General features: G+C 48.2%; 1 protein-coding gene across 1 annotated transcript in view; it reads right to left on the bottom strand.

The window, feature by feature from the left end:
* Positions 1–980: 980 nt before the first annotated feature.
* Vwa3a (von Willebrand factor A domain containing 3A) overlaps positions 981–25,703 on the bottom strand; it is a 58,428-nt gene continuing 33,705 nt past the window's right edge. The window contains exons 22-33 of the mRNA XM_048333066.1: positions 24,295–24,444; positions 22,329–22,419; positions 21,096–21,206; positions 19,869–19,966; positions 18,414–18,551; positions 17,400–17,508; positions 14,712–14,856; positions 13,388–13,532; positions 12,126–12,277; positions 3,684–3,807; positions 1,198–1,295; positions 981–1,032 (exon numbers count right to left, since the gene is read on the bottom strand). Of these exons, the coding sequence (XP_048189023.1) occupies positions 981–1,032; positions 1,198–1,295; positions 3,684–3,807; positions 12,126–12,277; positions 13,388–13,532; positions 14,712–14,856; positions 17,400–17,508; positions 18,414–18,551; positions 19,869–19,966; positions 21,096–21,206; positions 22,329–22,419; positions 24,295–24,444 (1,413 nt within the window). The remainder of the gene's footprint in view (positions 1,033–1,197; positions 1,296–3,683; positions 3,808–12,125; positions 12,278–13,387; positions 13,533–14,711; positions 14,857–17,399; positions 17,509–18,413; positions 18,552–19,868; positions 19,967–21,095; positions 21,207–22,328; positions 22,420–24,294; positions 24,445–25,703) is intronic.

Below are 25,703 nucleotides of genomic sequence, written 5' to 3'. Positions count from 1 at the left end.
AGAAACATCCAGAAAATCTTCACAGTGGAGCTGATGTCATTTGAACTGTGCCTTGCTGGATGAGGTGTCACTAAACAGAGGTGTCGAGAAAGAGAATGTCCTAAGCAGGGCGCTCCATGCAAGGCTTTGTACTGAGTGACAACTTTGTAGCACCAAGATGGCCCCACACATGAAAAGCATCTCTCCCTCAGTATGCAGGCCATCTTGGGGGCTGGAATGGTGTTTGCCATACATAACCTGTAGACCGCAGCACACATACGCATGTATATGTGTGGTGTGTGGGGTGTGTGTGTGCATGCACATCAGTCTTGGGGCTTGGATTCAGGGCTTGGATGCTGTCCCTGAGCTTTCTTGCTCAAGGCTAGCCTCCCTACCACTTTAACCACAGCTCCATTTCCAGCAATGTGGTGGTTAGTTGGAGATAAACGGTCTTATGGGTTTACCAACCTGGCTTAAAACTGTGATTTTCAGATCTCAGCTTCCTGAGTAGCTAGGATTACAGGCTTGAGCCACCAGCACCTAGCTCTGTACCACAGCTTTCTATATTATTACCTTTTGGGCCCTGGTGTACTTAGTGAGTGGTTCTCCATGGAATGGTCTTTCTGTTTAAAGGAACCACGATTTATGATTCCTCCCTTTATTTTCTATTTTTGTACCAGACTTGGGGCTTGAACTTAGGGCTTAAGTGCTGTCCCTGAGCTTCTTTTGCTCAAGGTGAGTGCTCAACCACTTGAGCCATAGTTCTACTTCTGGCTTTTTTTGGTAGTTTAGTGGAGATAAGAGTCTCACAGACTTCCTTGCCTGGGCTGGCTTTAAACCACAATCCTCAGATCTCAGCCTCCTGAGTAGCCAGGACAACAGTTGTGAGTCACCAGTGCCCAGACAATCACTCCTTTTAGATACAACTGTCTAGCAAGGAGAGTGTGTGACTGGCCCTTAGCACAGGGAGTCCGCCCTCTCCTCTCACCTGAGGCCATCTTTCAGCAAAGCCCAGTCTTCTGTTCTGCATTAACTTTCTTCTGGAGCTGAGATCTGGTAGGCAGGAGATGAAAAAAGATACTTCCCTTGGGGCCCACATGTCTGGGCCTGGCAGGGAGAAACATGGCAAGTGCTTACAGAATTAGGGTGCCATAACCAAGGTGGGCCTTGCCTCAGTGGGGCCTGGGGTTTGGGTGGGAGGGGCTGCTAATGGCATACCTGAAGAACTGTGCTTGCTTGAGGAAGCTTCTGGCTTTGTTAATCTCCTGGGCTAGTGTTCTTAAGTCATCTCCTTCGAAGAGTGGCAGTGCAGGATCCTGGGAGAGGGGAGGTGGGTGTGACTTGAGAGCATTAAGGATGTCAAGGTCTAAAAGTATCTAAAGTTTTGCATTGGGACTTGAACTCAGGGCCTTATGCTCTCCCTTAGCCTTTTTGCTCAAGACTGGAGCTCTAGTGGTGTTGGTGGTTCATGCCTATAATCCTAGCTACTCAAGAGGGTGAGGTCTGAGGATCATGGTTCAAAGCCAGCCCAGGCAGGAAACGCCTTGAGATTCTTATCTCCAATAAACCACCAGAAAACCGGAAGTGGTGCAGTGGCTCAAGTGGTAGAGCACTAGCTTACCACTTGAAGACCTTAGGGACAGTGCCCAGGTCTAGAGTTCAAGACTCATGACTGACTCCCCCCCCCCAAAAAAAAAAAGACTGGAGCTCTACAACTTGAGGCACACCTCCACTTCCAGTTTTTTGGTGGTCTGTGGGAGAGAAGAGTCTGGTGGACTTTTCTGCCTGGGCTGGCCTTGAACCTCGAATCTACAGTCTCAGCCTCCTGAGTAGCTAGGATTACAGGAGTGAGCCACCAGCACCTGGTTTTCAAATTCGAAAGTTTTAGAGTGAAGGAAATGCAGCTTCGACTCAGGACCTCAGCTTGAGTATCTCCAGGAATGGGAAGCTCACCACCTACCTAAGCAGCCAATTTACCCATGAGAACTCTGAAGGAATCAGCATGGGGAGGAGGGGTAGTCAGCTAGGATGATTTCTGAACGGAAGTCGAGAGTTCTCAGGGCCCAGCAGACACTCAGGTACCTGTTCGTATCTACCTGCTACTCAGTCAGTTCAATGTATTCTGCCCTTTCTCTACTTCTAGTAAGATAGAGCTTCCAGCAGGGCATTGGTGGTTCATGTGTGTAATCCCAGCTACTCAGGAGGCTGGGATCTGAGGATCACAGTTTAAAGCCAGCCGTGGCAGGAAAATCCCTGAGAAAAAGCCAGAAGTGGAGCTGCGGTGTAAGTGGTAGCATGCTAGCCTTTAGTGAAAAAGCTAGGAGACAGGGCACAAGTCAAGTCCCAGTACTACTGCAATAAATAAAATAAAATAGAGCTTCAAGGGCAAGCTGTTCAAAATGCTAAGGGCTAAGGTGGATGCCGGTGGCTCAAACCTGTAATCCCAGCTACTTAGGAGGCTGAGGGATGAGGATCACAGTTTGAAGCCAGCCCTGTCAGGAAATGCTTTGGGAATCTTATCTCCAAATAACTTTCAGAAAGTCAGAAGTAGAGCTGTGGCTCAAGTGATAGAGCACCAGCTTTGAGCAAAGAAGGTAAGGGACAGCTCAGGCCAAGTTCAAGTCCCAATACTGTGGAAAAAAGTAACGTAAATAAAATAGCATAGTGTTTTGAAAGCAAGCTCTTCAAAATGCTAATGGCAGAAGTTCCCAAACCTAGGCCTAACACAGCACTCACTCTAACATTTCTCAGGAATTGATGAAGTTGTCTCCCGCTCTGGCTTGTTATAAATATGCTCTCCAAGAACCACTGGAATCACACGAAAGTAAAGAATTCTCTCAGCAAGGCAAAATTTAATTCTACACAAAAGGGAGCCCATCAGCCAAAAATCTGGCAAAGAAGCACACAGAACAGGCAGTCTGCTCTGACATTTATCCCTCACACAGCAGGCCCCGCCCCTCTGCTCAGATTGGTTGAGCTCAGGTTCACAATCTGCTCACAATTGGTTAGTTTGGCTAGGGTAAACTGTATTTGCATAACATGACTTTGAAAGAAGATTAGCAGTAATCTCAAAAAATACCCCAAAGGGCTGGGAATGTGGTTTACTGGCAGAGTGCTTGCCCAGCATCCATGAAGCCCTGGGTTCGATTCCTCAGTACCACGTGGACAGAAAAAGCCCGAAGTGGTGCTGTGGCTCCAGTGGTAGAGTGCTGGTCTTGAGTAAAAAGAGGCCAGGGACAGTGCCCAGGCCCTGAGTTCAATACCCCATAAACAAAAACAAAACAAAACAAAAAGACATAGCCACACCCTCTGCTATTTCTTGAACCATCTATGGCATGCCATAATTCCATCTTGAAAAGAAACCAGTTTAAGCCTTACATTTTATAAATCCTTTCTTATCCCAAAGCAGTTCCTCTATTCCTAAACAAGAGCCATGCCACCAGGCCAAAGCAGGAGCTTGTAAGCGAAACACAGTCTTCTCACACTCCCCCAGCTCCCTGGCTGTCCCCTGGGCTGACAAGGTCTTAAGCTGAGAACCCACGGGCACTGAGATACAAGCTCTTTACCACCGCTACCCCTCGCTCAGCCCTTCGCAGCACATGCCACCATCACCCGGATTGGGTCTCCTGCACAGAGCACTTGTGCAGGGCCCGGTTAATGGACATTTCATGGGACAGATCCACACTCAGCTGCTGGCCACCTACCGTCTCGAGGACGAAGCCTCTGATGAGCAGCCCCTGGAGCCCACGGAGCGCGTCCTCATCCACAGGGCAGTGGTAGCGGCCCCCCGTGAGGGCGGCCAGCTTCCGCAGGAACTCAACAGCTGCCCTGGAGGAGGAATAGAGAAGGAGGGAGAGCCCGAGGTCCCCTAGGCTCATGGTGGACACTTCAGAAGGTCTCCTGGCTCTGGGCCGTGGCTAGCATAACACCATGGAGATTTCTTTCTTTTCCTTTTTCTTTTTGGTACTGTTACTGGGGCTTGAACTCAGGACCTGGGTGCTGTCCCTGAGCTGTTTTGTTCAAGGCTAGTGCTCTATCACTTGAGCCACAGCCCCACTTTGGTGTGATAATTGTGTTTTGCTATACAATTAAAGAGTCCCTACAGACTTTCCTTCCTGGGGTGGCTTTGAGCCACACTCCTCAGATCTCAGCCTCCTGCGAAGCTAGGACTACAGGCCTGAGCCACCAGCACCTGGCAATTGAAGGGGGAAATGAAGAGTTAAAGTAAACCTCATTTTCAGGCAACCCCAGTTTTGTTGTCTGTTTAAACTGTGAGCAAACCCAGGACAAGCTTATTAGGGCCCAGCCGGTCGAGAACTCTAACCGCCTGGGAATGCTTAACTCTAACCGCCCCTAGAATGCCTCGAATCCTAAGCCAATCAGATTTGTACCCGTAATCTTGCTTGCTTAAACACCTGATTGCTGTAACTTTGTCTTTGGCCTTTATAAGCTCTGTGTAATCGCAGCTCGAGGCTGCCTCCTAACCTCCGCTGTGTCAGTGGGTAGGACAAGGCCCAGGCCGTGGCCCCACTTGAATTAAGTCTTGCCTTGCTATTGCATTTCGGAATGTTTGAGTCTTGGTGGTCTTCTTGGTGGTGGTTTTGCGACTTGGCATAACATTTGGGGGCTCGTCCGGGATAGCCCCAGAGACCCCCGAGACCCCAGACTCCGAAGGTAAGAAAACAGCCCTGTTCATTTGTCTTGTCCTGTAATGTGTCTGTTTGTCTGTTTTGCTTTTGCTTATTTCTTGAAGGGGTTGACAAAGTGGACACGCTTACTCGGCAATCCTGGGGAGACTGGGGGATGCCCCAGACTCTCCATCCTTGAAGGGAGACCCCTGGAGCCCTGCCTTCAACTTAAGTCCACTCCTTCTGCACCCTTGCAGGAGGTTGTGGGTGAACTTGGGAAATCTCCATCTCCAACTCGTAGCTTTTCTTGTTCTTGTTCTTGTTCTTGGCTGTGTGTTTTCCTCCTTTTGTATTGTTATAATTGTTTTGTTTTTTGTAGCCTTTTGGACTGAGCATCTGATCAGAGCTATGGGTAATGTTCTATCATGGGAAACTCCATCAAGCCCCCTAGACTTGATCCTAGCTCACTGGAGGGAGGTTAAGGAGATAGCTCAGAACCAGAGTGTGGCCCTTAAGAAGGAAAAGTGGATCACCCTGTGCAAGTCAGAATGGCCCACCTTTAAGGGAACTAATTGGCCACCCAAGAGAAGCTTTGACCTAGGTAAGATCAGGACTTGGCAAGGCCTAATCTACACCCCTCCTTTGGGCCATCCAGACAAAAGAGAAACCAAGAAGGGTTTTACTAAGACTATCAAGCCCTGGAAAATGAGGCTGGAGAATACTAAAATCATTTGTTAAAGGTTTTGTCTTAAAATTTGGGTGTTGCAGGAGTAAGATTGAATACCTCTTGCCACTGGAAAATGTACGGCCGATGCTTATTTTGCGCGCTTTAAGATCTTTTGAATATGTATGTGTGTGTGTGCATGTGTGAGTGTGAACATGTTCAAGACTGCAGTATGATGCAAAACTAAGCTTAAGTTTAAATTCAAATTGTCATCAAGTTTGGGCATTACCAAATGCTTTAAAGGATTATTGCATTGTTTTAAAAACGAACTAGAGTTAAAAAAGGATTTCTCAGGGTTCTTTAATTAGCAGTCAAAAAAAAGTGGGTATCTTAATAAATTAAGACTTGATTTAACAAAGGGCAAGCTGGGGCTGGGGATATGGCCTAGTGGCAAGAGTGCTTGCCTCGTATACATGAGGCCATGGGTTCAATTCCCCAGCACCACATATACAGAAAATGGCCAGAAGTGGCGCTGTGGCTCAAGCGGCAGAGTGCTAGCCTTGAGCAAAAAGAAGCCAGGGACAGTGCTCAGACCCTGAGTCCAAGCCCCAGGACTGGCCAAAAAACAAACAAACAAACAAACAAAAAAACAACAAAAAACAAAGGGCAAGCTGACGTGAACTCATCAAGCCCTATGGAGTCAGGATGGAGCCAATAGAGGGCTTTCTTTTGTCTCTTTTGTTTTCAGGTGAACTTTGGAAACCTTGTGGTAAAAATGAATGATTTGACTGGAATTTCTAATGGTTAGAAAGTTTATTTGATGTGATTCAATTCCTGTGCTATTTTTGTAATTCGGATTTTTAAAGGATATATATTAAACTCAATGGGGATAGAAGTAAACTCTCTCATTAACTATGTATGTAGGAAGAAATGGCAAAATGGGCCAACGTTTCTCACTAATTTATTGGAAAACTGAATGGATAAGTATTTATAATTCTGTAATTGTAATTCTTGCATTAAGAAAAAATTGTCATTTGAGTTCAAAGGTCTTCATGCCATGCTGTAAATGGGACTGAAGAAAAAAAAATAAGAGAGGCTTTTTTTTAAAACAAGCAGCCCGGAGGCAAAGGGCGGCACCTGGTTTCAGAATGCCTGTAAGCTTCAGAGTTTTTCCAATGCAGATAAAAGCTAAAGTGTTAGTGTTAAAGCAAAGGTTAGTAAAAAGGCTTTGGAAATCAAGAATACATTTTTATAAGAAATTTGGAAGTAAAATTGTCCTAAATGATTATTGTAAAGTGAGAAAAGGAGAATTATTATGGCTACCGAAATGTTTAATGCCATTCCAGTTTCTTTGTAGGTTTTTTGTAACAGTTTCCAGCAGGCCCACAGAGGACAGGTGATTCCTACAAGTTTGTCAAGATCTAATACTGGCCCTTAATAAGTTCCAGGTAAGAGCATGCGTAAAAACTACTTCTGTGTGGACCACCTTGTTGCTTTTTTTTTTTTTTTTTCGGCCAGTCCTGGGCCTTGGACTCAGGGCCTGGGCACTGTCCCTGGCTTCCTTTTGCTCAAAGCTAGCACTCTGCCACTTGAGCCACAGCGCCACTTCTGGCCGTTTTCTGTATATATGGTGCTGGGGAATTGAACCCAGGGCCTCATGTATACGAGGCAAGCTCTCTTGCTACTAGGCCATATCCCCAGCCCCCTTGTTGCTTTTAATTGGAGTAAAGTGGCCTCTTGTAAGACTCATTGATTTGAAATCTGCGGTTCGAAGCCAGCCCGGGCAAAGAAAGGTCCCTGTGAGAGACTTGTCTCTAATCAGCCAGCAGAGTGCTGGGAACGGAGTTGTGTGGAGCTCAAAAGTGGTAGGGTGCTAGTCTTGAGCTGGAGAGCTGAAGGACAGCACTCAGGCCCTGAGTCCAAGTCCAGTGAAAAGTCACTCCTGGGACAAAAGTGATGGAGCATCCAGAGGCAGTAAGCTACTGCTTGGACGGCAGAGATGGTGTCAGATCCTAGAGTCAGTCCTGTTTGGCCTTTCAAAAGTTAATCAAAGCCGGGAAGTCCTAGAAGAATAGTTCGTAAGCATGCCTTTCTAATACCCATGTCTGTCTACTGGGCAGGAACTTGCCAGTCATCTGTGATAGTGGGTAATAAGGGTAAGTGTCAAATGAGAGGATAGTTTAAAATCCCAACCCCCGCATCTACTCAAAGCCCTGACTGGCAGTGAGAATTTTAAGCTGATATATCTGTTCAGGAAAGAAAGCTTGTAGACCTGAGGTTGTGTCCTTACTGAGATCTGTTAAAGGCCTGCAAAAGTAATGTAGGCATTTTTTAGGTCATCAGAGATCAGTTCCCTAGTCAGTCAGGAAAAAGCTTTCACAAACTAGAATGTTAAAAGGCTACACTGCTATAGCCCAAAAAGAAGTCTGTATAGTTGAAAGTTAAAATGTTGAATGTAATTTCCAGTTTGGAGTAAAGCTCCTAATGGACAGCTGATCCTGCAGCCCCTTGGTAAAGGAGACTAAGGTTAAGGTTCCTGGCTAGGTAAGATCAACGTCCCTGAGTCAGCATGAAGAAGTTATAGAAGATGGATGATCTTCGCCCATCAGCCCACCTTTTAGGACCAGAGTTGTTTTTGGGAAGATGAGGCAGGATAAACTAGAGGCATGGAAAACAGAGGTAACAGTATACAGAGACTGCACTTGTGAGAAATGGTTACAGGCCAAGCCTTCTATGTTGGCTTAAAAAAAAAAATCCTAGCCTTATTGGAAATATCTGATTTAAATTTATTGCCCTGGCAAAATGACCCAAGGGCCATTGATTGCCTAAAGCTGTCTTGACTTTCAGTAATGTGCCAGCCTGCAAAAGCTAGTGTGCTTAAGAAGGAATCAGGAAAATACTAGGAAATTTGACTAAAGTTAGGCTTTAGGTTAACTTAGGTTAAGCTTCTCTAACCAGTCTATGGAGAAAGTTGCAGGTAACCCAGAAAGTGTGACATTCTACTGGAACCCCTGGGAGCCACTGCTGCCTGACAACACCGTGGCCCCTGCCCATTGCATTTGAGTGAGGATCAAGGAGAGTCAACAGTCATCTGGAAGAATCTACATCTTCAGATCAGACTCTTATCATACGCAGCTGGTTTCTGCTGAAAAGTGCTTTGGATCTGCCAACTAGCTCTATTAAGAAAATTGGATATTGTAAGAAATTTTCAAGCAGACTGACCTGCTGCTAAATTCAAAGCATGTATGACAGGCTGGAGAGTCACTTCCAGGCAATGCCTGGGGTGGAGGTATGTCCAAGAGTATTAAAATGTGTCCAGATGGATTAGGGTGTGACCTCAGAGATGAGAGGGGGGTAACTGCCATCATGTGTGCCAGGTACTAAGGTAACTGGACAGAGATTTAAACTGGCTGGGGGCATCTTCATGGAGCCCTCCTGGGGGTGGATCTTGCAGATGCCACTGGCCAACCTTAGGCACTTGGAGGAACTGGAAACTGGAGAAATCCACTCCAGAATAGTTGGCTCGTGATATAGAATATAGATACAGAATATAGATATAGAATATAGATATAAAATAGTTGGCTTATGATAGTTGGCTCTGGTCTGGCTTCGTTGGAGCAGCAGTCCCATTGGACTGACCGTCGCCCCCTCTTTGTCTTCCCCAACAGCCTGTGGGTGGAGTCACAGTAAATTGCCTTGATGTAGTTGAGATAAACCGGAAAATGTAGACAGTTTAAAACTCTAGCAGCAAAGAAGCCCCAGGAAATGTAAAGAGGAAGGTTAGTATAGAAAGCCTTGGAGAAAGGGATAGAGAAATGGTTTCCTCTGGATAAGAAAGGGATTAAAAAGTAAATTGTCACAGAATGTTCCAGTAAGTCACTGATGGTGTGAGTGGGGATATGTTAAATTTTATAAGACACAGATTATAAAACTGTATAAGGAAAGACTTTAGAGAGAGAAAACAAAAATGTTTCCTTTAGATTAAAAGGTTTTGGCATGTTAAAGGTGAGAAAGACAATCCCTAGAAAGTGAGTATGTAACAAATGGTATCAGTATGTCTTAAAATTAAAGCATATGAGTAAAGTTGGTATGTAATCAAATTGGCTATAATATAAATAGGGTCAGAATTGGGGCTTTGGTATAAAACTATGTTTATCTGTACCTGTATCTGCAGGGCTAAGGGACTTGTGTGATGTCATCTAAATGTTATTCCTAGCTTGTAATCTCATTTGTTATGAGCTTTTATCGCCCCCTCAGAGCCCTATAGCAAGTCCACCAAGAGATCTGGCTCAAGCTAAAGGCCCTTTATGAGACTGGACCTCCTCCTGAGCCACACCCGCTACCAACTGAGTAAAGCACCACCACAACTTATGGTATTGCGGGCACAATACCAATCTATCCCTACCGATTCTGTCAGAATCAAACTAATAAGCAAGGAGAACCACGATTGGTTCTCGAGTTACCTATCAGAAGGGGGAAATGAAGAGTTAAAGTAAACCCCATTTTCAGGCAACCCCCGTTTTGTTGTCTGTTTAAACTGTGAGCAAACCCAGGACAAGCTTATTAGGGCCCAGCCGGTCGAGAACTCTAACCGCCTGGGAAAGCTTAACTCTAACCGCCCCTAGAATGCCTCGAACCCTGAGCCAATCAGATTTGCTTGCTTAAACACCTGTAACTTTGTCTTTGGCCTTTATAAGTGCTGTGTAATCGCAGCTCAAGGCTGCCTCCTAACCTCCGCTGTGTTGGTGGGTAGGACAAGGCCCAGGCTGTGGCCCCGCTTGAATAAAGTCTTGCCTTGCTATTGCATTTCGGAATGTCTGAGTCTCGGTGGTCTTCTTGGTGGTGGTTTCGCGACTTGGCATAACAGCAATGGAAACTATCTTTAGCATCACCAAATATACCTTTCTGACCCAGTTCATGAAGAGTCACCAGGTTCCTGTCACCATTTAGCCTAGACTCCCTTGATCGCTTTGCCAGCATGCTCTGGCATTGGATGGCTCTTCAATGGTGTGGTAGGCCTGGGAGGGACATACGATGAGTTTTACAGAGCTCACTGTGTGAATAGTGATTGGCTTGGGAATAATGACATGCAGGTGTGTCAGGGATTGAAGTCAGGGCCCCATGCATGCTAAACCATTGGGCTCCACATACTCCCCTGTGAAAAATCTGAAACCAGGCTGGGAACGTGGCCTAGTGGTAGAGTGCTTGCCTCACATACATGAAGCCCTGGGTTCGATTCATCGGTACCACATATATAGAAAAAGCCAGAAAGTGGCGCTGTGGCTCAATGGTAGAATGCTAGCTTTGAGCAAAAAGAAGCCAGGGACAGTGCTCAGGCCCTGAGTTCAAGCCCCAGGACTGGCAAAAACCAGACCAAAACAGAAGCTGAGGCCTGCCTTGGGGGGGTGTGTGTGCATGTGCGTGTGCACTCGTGCGCACATGCTGGTACTGGTGCTTGAACTCAAGGCTTCACACTCTTGCGTGGCTTTTTCTGCTCAAAGCTAGCACTCTATCATTTGAGTCACAGCTCCTCTTTTGGCTTTTTGGGTGGTTCATTGGAGATAAGAGTCTCTTGGACTTTTGTGCTCAAGTTGGCTTTAAACGGAGATCCTCAGCACTGAGTCTCCTGAGATCCAATTACAGATGTGAACCACTAACATCCAGCTTTCTTACCAACTTTTTGTATATGTGTGTGCTGGTCCTGGGTCTTGAACTCAGGCCCCGGACACTGTCCCTGGCTTCTTTTGCTTAAGGCTAGTGCTCTACCAACAGCACCCAGCTTACATACTTTTTTTGTTTGTTTTGGTCATGAGGTTTGAACTCTGGGCCTGGGCACTGTCTCTGAACTCTTCAGCTCAAAGCTAGCACTCTACCTCTTGAGCCACCTTGCCACTTCTGGTTTTCTGGTGGTTCACTGGAGATAAGAGTCTCACAGACTTTCCTGCCCAGGCTGGCTTTGAACCACAATCCTCAGATCTCAGCCTCCTGAGAAGCTAGGATTGGAGAAGCGAGCCCTGCCCAGCTTACATAGTTTTTAATAGTGATTGTTTGTTTAAAAAATGGTGCTAGGGCTGGGGATATGGCCTAGTGGCAAGAGTGCTTGCCTCGTATACATGAGGCCCTGGGTTCGATTCCTCAGCACCACATATACAGAAAATGGCCAGAAGTGGCGCTGTGGCTCAAGTGGCAGAGTGCTAGCCTTGAGCAAAAAAGAAGTCAGGGACAGTGCTTAGGCCCTGAGTTCACGGCCTAGGACTGGCCAAAAAACAAAACAAACAAACAAAAAAAATGGTGCTATGTTAATATGTTTTCTTTGCTGGCTTTTTCCCTGTAAATATTCACAAGTGTGCTCCCAAGAAAGGTCAAGAGGGCAAAAATGGTGGGATTGTATGAATGGAGTGTATCATTTCTAGGCTGGAGAGAGACAAAAGAGCGGCTGGTGGCTGGGTCAGTTTGGGATGAAGCAAGGGGCTTTTCCTTTGTGTGTTGGTACTGCAGCTTGAACTTAGGGCCTTGCGCTCTACCACTCGAGCCATAGTTCCACTTCCAGCTTTTCGTGATTAATTGGAGATAAGAGTCACACAGACTTTACTGCTTGGGCTGGCCTCAAAAACCATGTTCCTCTGATTTTAGCCTCCTGAGTAGCATGGATTATAGGTGGCTACCTGGGCCCAGTGCAAGGGGCTTTCTTCTGTGCTTTCCATCTGCTTAGGCCTCTAGCAAAGCTTTGCACCTTTCCAATTCTTGACACAGGACACCCATGTCTAAGGGAGGCCCAGGATGAGCTGAGGAGCCCAGACACCACCCCCCACCCCGCCCTGGGCATGTGGGTCAGGAGAAGCAAGTTTGCCTACCTGTCGGTGCAGTTCAGAGAGATAGTGTGCACCTTTATGTCTCTGTTCTTCTGGAACCTTTGGATGGTGTTGAGGACAAAGCTGCAGCTTGTGTCTGGCTTCCCGTCGGTCAAGAGGTACACTCCTTGTACATCATGGAAACTGAAGGCTTTCTGAGAGAGCACAGGAAGGAGGAAAGGGGGGGCATGCAATTGTCCCCAAGGAAGATATGTCTGGCTGGATGCCTCTGACTTGTCCCCTTTCAGCCCAAGATAGATCAAGGAAGAACAAGGTGACTTCCTAGCTGGTCAATCCCAAGCAAGTCACTTAACCTCTCTGAGTCTTGGTGTCCCGCTCTCCAAGTGAGAACAAGAACTGCTTTCTCAAGTTAGCCCCTGTTGGCTCACACCTGTGATCCAAGCTATTCAGGAGGCTGAGATCTGAGGATCACAGTACAAAGCCAGCCCAGACAGACAATTGGAGAGACTCATCTCCAGTTAACCAGCTAGAAATGGAAGTGTGGTTCAAGTGATAGAATGCCAGCCTTGAGTAAAGAAGCTAAGCAAAATTTCAAGCACCAGACATTTAAAACAACAAAGAAACCCAATTTCTCCTCTCCCCTCTTCTCTCTCTCTTTCTGTCTTTCTTTCTCTCTCTCTCTCTCTCTCTCATCTTGTGACTTGAACTCAGGGCCTGGGAACTGTCCCTATAGCTTTGTGGTCAAGGCTAGGGCTCTACCACTTGATCCACAGCTCTACTGGCTTTCTGCTGGTTAATTGGAGATTAAAAAGTCTCATAGGTTTTCTTGCTTGGGCTGGCTTTGAACTGTGATCCTCACATCTCAGCCTCCCGAGTAGCTAGTATTACAGGTATGAGCCACTGGTGCATAACTCTCACTGGGTTCTTAGGAAGATAAAATGTAGTAGTAACTACTGGGCACTGGTGACTCATGTCTGTAACCCTAGCTAACTCAGGAGGCTGAGATATGAAGATCAAGGTTCAAAGCTAGCCCCAGCAGGAAAGTCTATAAGACTCTTTATTTCCAATTAAGAGGTGTGACTCAAGTGTGAAGAGTGCCAGCTTTGAGAGAAAAAGTTAAAGGATAGTACCCAGGCCCTGAGTTCAAGCCCCTGAACCAACACACACACACACACACACACACACACACACACCCCTAAAGAAAAGAAATCTAGTAACAGGTGACGAATCCTGAAATGTCTCCTGCTATGAGTGTTGTGCTCTGGCTTCTTGGCTACGAGGTCATTGTTAATGGGGGCACTTGCCTGTAAGGCTGACAAGACTGAGGTGCTCCCTTGAGTTTGCAGGTGGGTCACCCACTGCATGGCCTCGTGACACGCTACCTCTGTGGTCTCCACCAGCGTTTCCTTCCATGGCTTTAGGCTCTCTGCAAAGCTGAGCAGGTGAAAACTGGAGAGGAGGACAGAGAAGTTGGGGGGGGGCAGAGAGGAGAGAGGAGATGGGTTACACCAGGCTAGTTGTGGCTGGATCCCAGGAAGTCACCTCTGTGAGAATTCTTCACACCCACCACATAAGACCCCCCTAGATGAGCCCTGTGGCCCCCTGTGGAGGGCTGTGGGTCACCCTAGAGTGAGGCGGTCCACACTGGAGACTCTGGGTACAGATTCCAAGGCTGGGCACTGGTGGCTCACACCTGGAATCCTAGCTACTCAAGGCAGAAGAGTCCTTGAGACTCTGATCTCCAATTAACCAGCAAAAAGCCAAACGTTAAAGTGCGGTTCAAGTGGTAGCATGCTAGCCTTGAAAAAAAAGCTAAGGGACAGCATCTTGAACCCGAGAAGGAATCAGACCCAGAACCAGAGTGAGTGCATGCACACACACACACGCACACACACGCAAGAATTCGAGTTCAGAGATTGGCATGTAGCTCGGAAGTGGAGCACTTGCCTGGCTTGTAGGAGGCCCTGGGATCCATTCCCAACACTCAGAAAGACAATGAAGTTCAAGGTCACATAGTGGCACTTTATTTTCCTTCTACAGCCAAGCGGAGGAGAGTGCTCTTTCCTGCTCCATAAACTGCTCAGAACCTTCGAGGCTTCTTGGAGCTATGGCCGAGCGTGCTTGGCAAGAGTAGCCGAGGAAACCAACCCATGGCTGACGACGCCCACCCGCAGCTCTGGCTCGCGACCTACCCACCCACGGCACTAGGTCCTCCCACGGCGCGGACTCCGCCCACCTACAGGGTTGACTCCACCCACATCAAGACCCCACCCACCTACAAGGATGACTCCACACAAGGATGACTTCACCCACAGCATGGACTCTACCCACCTACAGGGATGACACCACCCACAGCACGAACTCCACCCACAGCAAGACTCCACCTACAGTTGACTCCACCCACCTACAAGGATGACTCCACCACCCACAATGCTGACTCAACCCACAGTGCTGACCCCACCCGCCGGGATGGCCCCACCCACCCACAAGGATAGCTCCACCCACACGCAGCTCTGACTCCACCCACGGTGTTGGCCCCACCCACAGGGACAGCTCCACCCACACGCAGTGCTAACTTCACCCACCCGCAGCGCGGCGGACCCCACCCACCGCAGGGAGGACTCCTACCTGTCACAGTGCTTCCGCAGCTGCTCCCAGATCAGCAGGACCAGCTCTGACTTCACCTGCTGCTGGTAGGGCCCCATGGACCCAGACGTGTCCAGCACAATGCACACTTTGTTCTCCAAGATGGCACCAAACAGCCTGCGGCTTCCTGCCCAGAGAGGGGTGGGGACAGAGGCAGGAAAGGAGTGAAGGAGGGGCTCTTCCACAGCGGTTTTCTGGTTGTGTTTAACACACCCATTGTCTGAGGAGCAAGTACAATGTGGACAAAAGCCATTATGGGGGACAAAGCAAGGTTGGACAGAGACTCAGGAAGAAAGGGACGAGAGATAAAGCAGAGCCCTAGGGGCTCAAGGGCTGGGGAAGCCCAGAAGAAGGGTGACTTGCTTGGGATGCCCCAGTTTGGCAGTGGCTGAGCTGAGGTTCCTCCCCAGGTTCTCTGAGCCACACTTCAGTCAGGGCCTTCTAACGCTGGGCCTTCTGGCTGTACAAGGTTAAGCAGAGATGATACAAGGAAAGTCCAGCATTCTAGAAATATGTCTCTGGGACTCACTGGGGTAACAGAAAAAAATAAACAACCAGGCTGCTAGAAAGTGGATCAGCCACTCTCTAGGAAAACCCAAGAAAAAGGAGATGGAGCTTTTGCTCCATAGCAATGCTCAGGTCAAAAGAATAAGAGGGAAGCCTGGCATGGTGGTACACAACTGTAGTCCCAGCAGGAGGCAGAGACAGGAGGACCTCAGGCACAAGTTCATGGTGGCCAACCCAGGCTAGCCTTTCCTTTCCCAGCCCAGATAACATCTGTGCTCTGCTCAAACCTCAGCCTAAACACGAAGCCTTCCTTGATCTTTCCTTCCAGGCCAACTGCTCCTCTAAGCACCATGCCCTCCCTCCCTGTCCTACCACAGCTATGGTCATTAGACTTGTGGCTTGGGTTCACATCTGTCTTCTAGACCATAGGCACTGCAAGCTCAGAGACCATGCTGGAATTTGCCTTCCTCTCCCTCCTAGCATTGCAGGAGAGCATCCCTTACTTGTTGGGTGAATGAGAGAGTAAACGAAGGAAGCCTTTGGGTAAGTGTAAAAGTTTGAATATTTGGGTGTGAACCTGTGTGTGAAGTGTGGAACTTTTTCTACCAAAGAAGGAGCAGAGTTGAGCTCTGGTGCTCAGGCCTGTAATCTTAGCTACTCAGGAAGCTGAGATCTGAGAGTTGAGTTGTGAAACCAGACATTTGTCTCCTGTTAGCAAGCAAAAAGATGGAAGTGTGGCCTAAATTAGAGGACAGCACCCAGGCCCTGAGTTCAGGCCTCAGAGCTGCACAGAAGAAGAAAGGTGAGGAGGAGGGGAAGGGGGAGGAGGAGGAGGAGGGGAAGGAGGAAAAGGAGGCGGAGAAGGGGAAGGAGGGGGAGGGGGAGGGGGAGGAGGAGTAGGGGGAGGGGAGGAGTAGTGGGAGGAGGAAGGGAGGGGGAGGAGGAGGGGAGGGGGAGGAGGAGGGGAGGGGGAGGAGGAGGAGAAGGGGGAAGAGAAGGGGGAGGGGAAAGAGGGGGGAGGAGGAGTTTGCCTTGAGCTCTTTCCTTGCAGTCACCAGGACTAGGAATGGGGAGAGCTTGCCCCGCTTTGTCTCACTGTAGCTGCTGACTGGCAATGACAGGAGGCTGTGGCTCTTCTGGAGTCCTTGGAAGAGCAGCAGCCATGACCACACACTACTGGCAGGGACAGAGACCTAATGGATTTGCATAGGACCCCAGCGGCTTCCACACAACTACCTGAAGGCTTCTTCCTTCTTCTTGTGCCTGGAACCCCTCAGGCCCTTTTATCTGTCTTGAGCTGTCAACCCAGCCTCTTGGCTTCCTTACTTCATATTCACTACCCTCTATTTCTTTGACCAGTACTGGCGTTTGAACTCAAAGTCTTGAACATTCTCAGTTTGATTGCTTGGCTGTCACTTCACCACTTGAGCTATGTATGCCTCTAGCCATGATTCGTGGCTCTGTGTGTGTGTGTGTGTGTGTGTGTGTGTGTGTGTGTGTGTGTGTGTGTTAGTACAGGGGCTTGAACTCAGAGCCTTGAGTTCTAACTAGCTTAGCTTTTCCTCTCAAGTCTGGTGTTCTACCAATTGAGTCACACCTCCATTTCTGGCTTTTTGCTGGTTAATTGGAGCTAAGAGTCTCATGAACTTTTCTGCCCAGACTGACTTTGAACTGCCATCTTCAGATCTCCGCCTCCTGAGTAGCTAGGATTCCAGGTGTGAGCCATCGGTGCCCCAGCACAGACTGTCTCTGAACCGCTTGGTAGCCCCTCTCTGGGATGCCAGCCTGGCTCCGCTCAGCCCAGCCCAGAGCATTCACCCGCCCTCTGTAGGTGGCTTGTGGAGACCCAGAACAAAAAGCATGAGTATGTCTTCCGGTCAGGACTTCCCATCCTCACCTGCAGTGGCCAGTTCCATGTTAGGAAGCATGTTAATACTAACACACACCCATGAGGGGAGCTGCTTAGTCCCTGTGGGAAGGTGACACATGCAGGCCCTGAGGGGGCCTGGATGGGCACCTCTATGGCACTGCCTGTCATGCACCTAGTCTGACCTCTGAACTCAGGGATGATATGATAGCTGATGGCTCTGCAGGCTTAATCTTCTGACCTGACAGTTCTGGAGAGCCTGGCAGCAGGATTGATTTTGAGGTTCTCAGGCTCACCGGACAGCAGCCACTGCAGCCTGTGCACATAGCGCCGCATCAGCTTCTTCACGCTGGAGATGTAGGTGTCCATCTCCTGCAGTGTCCACCACAGGTGCCTCACCACTCCCTGGTTCAGGAAAACCAAGGCAGTTACCCACCAGCCAGTTTTTCATCATCTCAGACTTCGTTGTCATCAACACAACAGCCAGACTCACGCCATTGTAACCTAGCTACCTAGGAGCTGAGATTTCAAGATCTTAGTTTGAACCCAGCCTAGGCAGATGCATTCCCAAGTCTCTTAACTCAGTTATCCAGCAAAAGGTGGGAAGTGGAGGTGTGGCTTAAGTGGTAGAGTGCAAACATTCAGTGGAAAAGCTGAGGGAAAGCATCCTATTCATGAGTTCAAGCTCCAGTACTGACATGGAACAACACCAAACCTGCCAAAATATCTGTGAGGCATACATTTGTTTGTTTCATTCATTCACTAATGAATGAATGAACTTTTGAGATAGGGCCTTTCTATGAGGCCTTGGCTTGCCTGGAACTCAAGATTCTCCCACCTCAGCCTCTAGTGTAGAGATTATGAGTGTGTACCACCATGCCCTGCCTGTGTTTTTGTTTATTTAAAAGCTCTTTTTCCTTTTCCTATTGGACTTATATAGTTCAATGCAGGAGTTTGGGTATTAGCCAATAGTGTGAAATCAATGAAGTCACTAGGATAAGAAAAAATTGTGCCTCCATTTTTTTTTTGCCAGTCCTGGGGCTTGAACTCAGGGCCTGAGCACTGTCCCTGAACTTTTATGCTTGGGGCTAGCACTTTTCCACTTGAGCCATATATGCACTTTTGGCTTTTTGATGATTAATTGGAGATCAGAGACTCACAGACTTTGCTACCCAAGCTGGGTTTGAACTACGACCCTGCAGGGTCGTAGGATTACAGGCCCAAGCCACTGGCACCTTAGTGGGGTTTGACTCTTCTGTGTCATGGCTCCTGCTCTTTGCTGAGAAGAGCCGCGCAGCATGGTGACTTACGTGGACCTTTATGCTGGGGAAGACACTGCAGTGTCTGGCTGATGCCGACCTCTGCACTGCCTTCTGATGGCTGCAGATGGGACCAAGGCATCTGGAAATCTCCAGCTTCAGTTTCTTCAGCCCATAATTGGCTATCCACTTCAGGATACAAGAAAGAACTATTATTACATATAAAGAACTGCCTATTATGTAGGTAACTTCCTAGCTCACCTGTCAAAAATACACATTTGAAAGCTGGGAGCTAGGGGCTCCCGCCTGTAACCCTAGCTACTCAGGAGGCTGAGATATGAGGATCCAGGTTCAAAGGCAGCCCAGACAGAAAAGTCTATGACACTCTTATCTCCAATGAACCACCAACAAAGCCAAAAGTGGAGGTGTGGGTCAAGTGGTAGAGTACCAGCTTTGAGTGAAATAGATAAGGGATAGTGTCCAAGCCCCAAGTTCAAGCCCAACTACTGGCACAAAAAATAAAAAACAAAACCCACGAAAGAAACCTTCACATTTGAAATATGTCTCCAGTTGGAAATGTTGGGGTTCCTGATCCTCACTGAGAATCCTTCATAGGCAGTTCTAGGGGAGAGAGTCACAAAAAATTGGGGACAGGGAAGAAAATTTACCATGATTCTATTTGTCCCTCATCTAGTGAACATTCTTGCTTCATCAATATCCGTTGTAACTGTCCAGTCACAAACTTTGGTGTAAAGTCCTGACTGGCCTAAAGTCTAGACTCTAAGCCACTTAAGATAATCTCAGGCTCTCCATGTCAATGAGAGATGCCAGAACGCCAAGGTTCAAACCAATCAGAACATAGTACTCAGGATCACCCAATTGGAACCAGAATCACATTTTCATTGACTAGTTGGGGGAAGTGATACAAACCAGGACTTGTTGCTTGTAGTCTAACAAACCTGATACTATTAAAGTAATTCATACAAAATACATTCTGATTAATTCCCACATCAGTCTTATTAGGTAATCTTAGCTGTAATCATCTTCAGTTTACAAACATAGACACTGAGTGCAAATATGTGATCTCCCTCCCAAAGTCAGCTAACTCAGGAAATAGCAGACTTATATTTTGTTTCTTTTTCTTTCTTTTTTTTTTTTGCCAGTCCTGGGCCTTGAACTCAAGGCCTGAGCACTGTCCCTGGCTTCCTTTTTGCTCAAGGCTAGCACTCTGCCACTTGAGCCACAGTGCCACTTCTGGCTGTTTTTCTATATATGTGGTGCTGGGGACTTGAACTCAGGGCTTCATGTATACGAGGCAAGCTCTCTTGCCACTAGGACATATTCCCAGCCCCAGACTTATATTTTGAACATAGGTCTATTTAACCATGACTCTATCCACCATAGTAAGCAATCATTTTCTCAGGCTTGTCCTCGAGTTCAAGTACGACGCCCCTCCTAGAAGTCATGGTTGGTGCAACAAATCATGGTCTAGGAAGTATGTAGTACCTCTTGACTTGAGCAAACTGTATCCTTCCTGGGCAGCTCAACAGAAGAATTAGGCCTTCTTAAACCCTTTCCTGCTGGGTACTTACTGAACACAGAGCCTAGGAGAAATGGAGCAAGGTCATCCAGAGTATACCTCTTCCCTCCCCTTCCTCCAGTATACCTCCCCTTCTCAGATCGGTTTCCCGGTCAGTCAAGCTAGTTGCAAAGGTTCTGCTATACAATTTGCTAAGGAGGTAGACAGTGATGCTCTTGGGCAGATGGAGAAAATTGCTCAGGACATAGCAACAGGTCCCCTACTCAGATTGCTGTTACTGTTTGGATAAGAAGCGTTCCCCCCCCCCCCCCCATAAAAAAGGGCTCATATATTGAATCCCACAGTCCTAGCTGGTAGCATTATCTTGGAAGGTTCTAGAACTTTAGGAAGCAGAGATAAGAGGGAAGAGGTAGGTCACAGGAGGCATGCCTTTGAAGGTTCTCTCTGGTTCCTGGTTCCTTCCTCTCTTTCTGCCCCTGTCCACCATGATATGCATTACTCTGCCACACTGTCTCCATCTCCCTGTCATGATCTGCTGAAACCATGAACCAAAAGTTCTCCCAGGTATTTTGGGCATATTTAGAGAAAACTAATACAAAGTATGATTTGGGGGGGGGGGGGTTGTGCTTAGGGAATCGTTATCTCCTTCCCAAACAGTCTTGGGTGTTAGGAAACTCTGTGTGTGTGTGTATGTGTGTGTGTGTGTGTGCGCGCGCGTGCGCGCGCACCAGGCTTGAACTCAGGGCCTAGCTGCTGTCCCTGAGCTAGTGCTCTATCACTTCAGCCACAGTTCTATTTCTGGCTTTTTGGTGTTAATTGGAGATGAGTCTCACAGACTTTCCTGCCTGGGCTGGCTGTGAACTTAGATCCTCAGATCTCAGCCTCCTGAGTAGCTTGGATTACAGGTGTGAGCTACTGATGTCTGGCTGAAACTGTCTATCTTGGCTGGGTCTCAGAGTAACTCAGAACCACAGGAGACCCCATCTTGAATTGTAACTTTTGTCATTCTCTGGCAGTGTGGACTTTGCATATTCATTCTCCTGGGTTGGGAGAACTGAATTCCTTGAAGATAGGCCCACATCAGAGGCGCTTTGGGGAAAGCAGTTGGGGAGAGCCAGGTGGGCCTTCTACCAAGGCCTGCTGCCTCCCAAAGCCGGAGGGCTGTTCAGACACGTGTGCAGGCTTCAGCTTACCCACATTATTCCCGGATTCTGTGTAGAACAAGGTGAGAGCCGCTTCTGCCGCCCTGGTTTTGGCCTTCCGCCTCTGTTCTGCTGTCCCTTTTATCTTGGGCAGATCTGCAGCTGGAGGACATTGATTTGTTGGATGGGTTGGCCTTATGACACCTTTTACCTACTGTGCTCTTGTAAATGGGACTCTGAGAGGACTTCTAGGTACTTCTTGTCCCTACCCCAGGTCCCTGGACCTTGCCAGGATCAGGAATAGCTAGAGTTAACCTCAGGGAGCCCTGATATTTGCTAAGGGCATGTGTGACTTGTGCCATCTCAAACTCACATTGCCCCCAGGTTACCGAGGGGTTAGGAAAAAGTAGAATGAAGCCAGGTGTTGGTGGCTCACACCTGTAATCTTAGCTACTCAGGAGGTTGAGATCTGAGGATCACAGTTTGAAGCCAACCTGGGCTTGGAGACCCTCATCTCCAATTAATCAGCAAAATGTGGGAAGTGGAGCTGTGGCTCAAGAGACAGGGGGCTCACCTTGAGCAAAAGAGTCAAGCAAGAATGTGAGGCCTTGAACTCAAGCCCCCAATACTGCTACACACACACACACACACACACACACACACACACACACACACACTCCCACCCTAGTCTTGCTGATTCCAAAACTCTGCCCCGAGTTGTTCATCTATATCTACACTTTTCCTGCTGGAGCTGGCTTTACGCCATGATCCTCAGATCTCAGCCTCCTGAGTAGCTAGGAAAAGCTGTATCTTTGATCTTAAAATAAACATCTAGTCTTAAACATTACATTTATAAAAATGATGACCTCTCATGAACAACTGGCACACCAGGAACTCCTCTGAGCCCGAATCTGCCCTATCATTATAATGAAGGACCCCAGAGAGAACCTCCCACTGAGGGCTGATGGACAGGTCTCACAGGGATTGCATGGGCAGATGGGCAGGTACCTAGTTAAGATTGGTGATCACTCATCATCATAATAATAATTATTATTTTTTGTTGGTCTTGGGGATTGAACTCAGGGCCTAGGTGCTGTCCCTGAGCTTTTTGGCTCACGGAGAGCACTCTACCACTCTGAGCCACAGTTCCACTTCTGGTTTTTAGGTGGTTAATTGGAGATAAGAGCCCCATGGTCTTTTGCCATCAGTGCCGGCTGTCACTGGTTATTCAGTCATTGTCATTATCCATCTATCCATTCTGCCCCTAACAGCATTATGCCTTACCTGGAGAGATGGCTGCTTTGCTACTGAATGCAGGCCACTTTGGAGCTTTCAACGGAGGGCTCTTCTCTCTGACCAGGTCATCTTTAATGTTCTAGAAAACAGGCCATCTTTCCCCTCAGAGGCCTGGTCCCTGTGGCAGCCCATCATTCCACCCTTTCTCTGTCAATCAGAAATGTCTGTATGGAGGGGGTCAGGGGTAGGAGTGCACTGTCAGATGTGTTTGACAGCAGGCTCAGAGGGGACTCTGAACTTTGGGTTGAATAGATGATGTACACGTGCACAGTATGAGAAGGTACCAGATTGCACTATGAGAGTTTCCCAGTTATCCAGCCCTCATCCTACCAGGGCAACTTTTATGTCCACTCAAGCATGTAAGTACTGTTTTTTGTTTTGTTTGTTTTGTTTTTGTTTTATTTTTTGGTGCTGTCCTGGGGCTTGAATTTAGGGCCTAGGAACTGTCCCTGAGCTTTTTTAGTCAAGGCTAGCACTACCACGTTGAGCCACAGCTCCACTTCCAGCTTATTGCTGGTTAACTGGAGACAGAAGTCTCAAGGACTTTCCTGCCCAAGCTGGCTGTGAACCTGGATCCTCAGCTGTCAGTCTTCTGAATAGTGAGGATTACAGATGTGAGCCACCAGTGCTCTGACTTTTTTTTTTTTTTTGGCCAGTCCTGGGCCTTAGAATCAGGGCCTGAGCACTGTCCCTAGCTTCTTTTTGCTCAAGGCTAGCACTCTGCCACTTGAGCCACAGCGCCACTTCTGGCCATTTTCTGTACATGTGGTGCTGGGGAATTGAACCCAGGGCCTCATGTATAGGAGGCAAGCACTCTTGCCACTAGGCCATATCCCCAGCCCAGTGCTCTGATTTTAGTCAAGGCTAATGCTCTACCACTTGAGCCACAGTACCACTTCCAGCTTTTTCTGAGTCTCATGGACTTTCCTGTCCAGGCTGGCTTCGACCTGTGTTCCTCAGACCTCAGTCTCCTGTATAGCTAGGATTATAGGTGTGAGCCACGGATGCCTGGCAGCAGGCAGCTAAGTTTGGAAGGAAGATTCCTTTCTCCATTGGGCATGCTCAGAATGTGGAGACAATTGAAGCGGCCCAGGACTCTGCACCAGGCAATGACGCCCCTGAGTGGGCTGCTGCGGAAATGGCCCGGGAGCTGCTGAGTGGGCTGCTGCTTTTGGGGGTCCCCAGCCCCATGTCAGGAGGCTCACCCCAAACCTCTTCACTGGGAGTCAGCTCAGGAACCCCTGAAGGCCTGAATCTGGAAAGGCAAAAGGGGGCCCTACATCAAAACAAGAGGGAGCTCTCTGAACACATAGAATTCTCCAGAAATGCAGTTTTCTGTCTGGGAATAAACCAGCCACTCTCTGGGCTGGTTTTTTTCATTCTAAGGTTATGCTGTGGTCACCAGGGTCTCATCAGCAGGCAGTTATAGGATTTCCAGATTTTCTGCTTAGAGCACTGCTGTAGGAAGGAGGAATCTTCCCTCTAAAGGTGACTCTGATTGTGTGTGTGTGGTGGAGGTGTGATTTATGCAGAACACATTTAACAAGCTGGGCGTGGGCAGCCCCAGGGGCCCTCAGGGTACTGTATGCCGCTGTTGAGCCTTGGGATACAGCAGCGAGAGCTGTAGGGGACTCCATTCTTTTGTGCCTTGGACCATCTAGTGGAGCCATTGGATGCAATGGTGGGTGCTAGGCTATGGAACAAAGCAGAGCCAAAGGTGGGTGCCAGGGGTGCCTCCCTCAAGGGCTGGGGTCAGGTCCCCTTCCCGGATGTCAGTGGGAAAGGCATCTTGCACAGGCCCTGCCATCCTGAACTGGCCTTAAAAGCCTGGGGTGGCAGGTGGGGGTTGGGGGGGGGGGGTCCGGCCCAGCCAGTTGGAGACCTAGGAAAAACCAGAAGACAAAAAGCCGGACATAAAATCCTCTGTGTGTTATCAGGGAGAGGGGAGTCAAACCATTCTGGCCATTGGGGGAGCAGCGGGCTTGGAAGGACAGAATTTGCTGGGTTGGTTTTGCTTCAGCATCATTGGCTTGTCTGTCAGGAGGGCTGCCTTTTCCAGTTCTTTCTCTGAACGGTTCTTCAAGGAGGCCACAAGTAAGGCACACTGCAAGGGGGTTTGGGAGGGTTAGAGATACCCCAACCCCTGTGGACACACACACACACACACACACACACACACACACACACACGCACACATCCCCCACAGGGGTGGAGAGCCCCTTGATGTCTCTTTTTGTCCCTAGAATGCCACCTGGGGCCGAGGGCTGTAGGCCGAGTTTTTGTTTAGTTTAGTTTTGCAAGTCCTGGGGCTTGAACTCAGGGCTTGGGTGCTGTCCCTGAGATTTTTTGCTCAAGGCCAGTGCTCTACCACTGAAGCCACCCTACCACTTTGGCTTTTTCTGAGTAGTTTATTAGAGATAAGAGTCTCACGGACTTTCATGCCTGGGCAATCCTCAGAGCTCAGCCTCCTTAGTAGCTAGGATGACAGGTGTGCTCAGTTGAACAATTCTCTTTGACTGTACTTTCCTTAGGCTCCTCTGGCCTCAATCTTGGCCAACTTAGCACAGTTTTAGCAAAGAATTCTGTGAATTAATTTAATATAATCTACTCCATCTGATCAGACTCTTGATCCCCTATTGTGTCTTTGGTTTGCCTTTAGCAAGAACCTCCTGTTGTGATATCATGTTCCTCTTGTCTTTCCCCACATTTTCTTTTATTTTTATAAAAAAGTTTTTCTGTGGGGCTGGGGATATAGCCTAGTGGCAAGAGTGCCTGCCTCGGATACACGAGGCCCTAGGTTCGATTCCCCAGCACCACATATACAGAAAACGGCCAGAAGCGGCGCTGTGGCTCAAGTGGCAGAGTGCTAGCCTTGAGCGGGAAGAAGCCAGGGACAGTGCTCAGGCCCTGAGTCCAAGGCCCAGGACTGGCAAAAAAAAAAAAAAAAAGTTTTTCTGTGCTGGTATTATGGCTTGAACTCAGGGTCTGGGTGTTATCCCTTCATTTTTTCACTCAAGGGTGTTGCTCTGCCATTTTAGCCACACCTCCACGTCTGGCTTTTTGGTGGGTAATTGGAGATCAACATCTTTCCTACCCTCCTTGGCTTTGAACTTGGATTCTCAGACCTCAGCTTCCTGAATAGTTAGTATCACTGATGTGAGCCACTGGCTCCCAGCATTTCCCACATTTTCTTTTTTTTTTTTTTTTTGGCCAGTCCTGGGGCTTGGACTCAGGGCCTGAGCACTGTCCCTGGCTTCTTTTTGCTCAAGGCTAGCACTCTGCCACTTGAGCCACAGCGCCCCTTCTGGCCATTTTCTGTATATGTGGTGCTGGGGAATTGAACCCAGGGCCTCATGTATAGGA

Source organism: Perognathus longimembris, chromosome 23 (genome assembly GCF_023159225.1).
Source record: "Perognathus longimembris pacificus isolate PPM17 chromosome 23, ASM2315922v1, whole genome shotgun sequence".
Lineage (NCBI taxonomy): Eukaryota > Metazoa > Chordata > Mammalia > Rodentia > Heteromyidae > Perognathus > Perognathus longimembris.
Note: the sequence above shows the minus strand (reverse complement) of the source record. Positions and strands in the feature narration are given on the sequence as shown.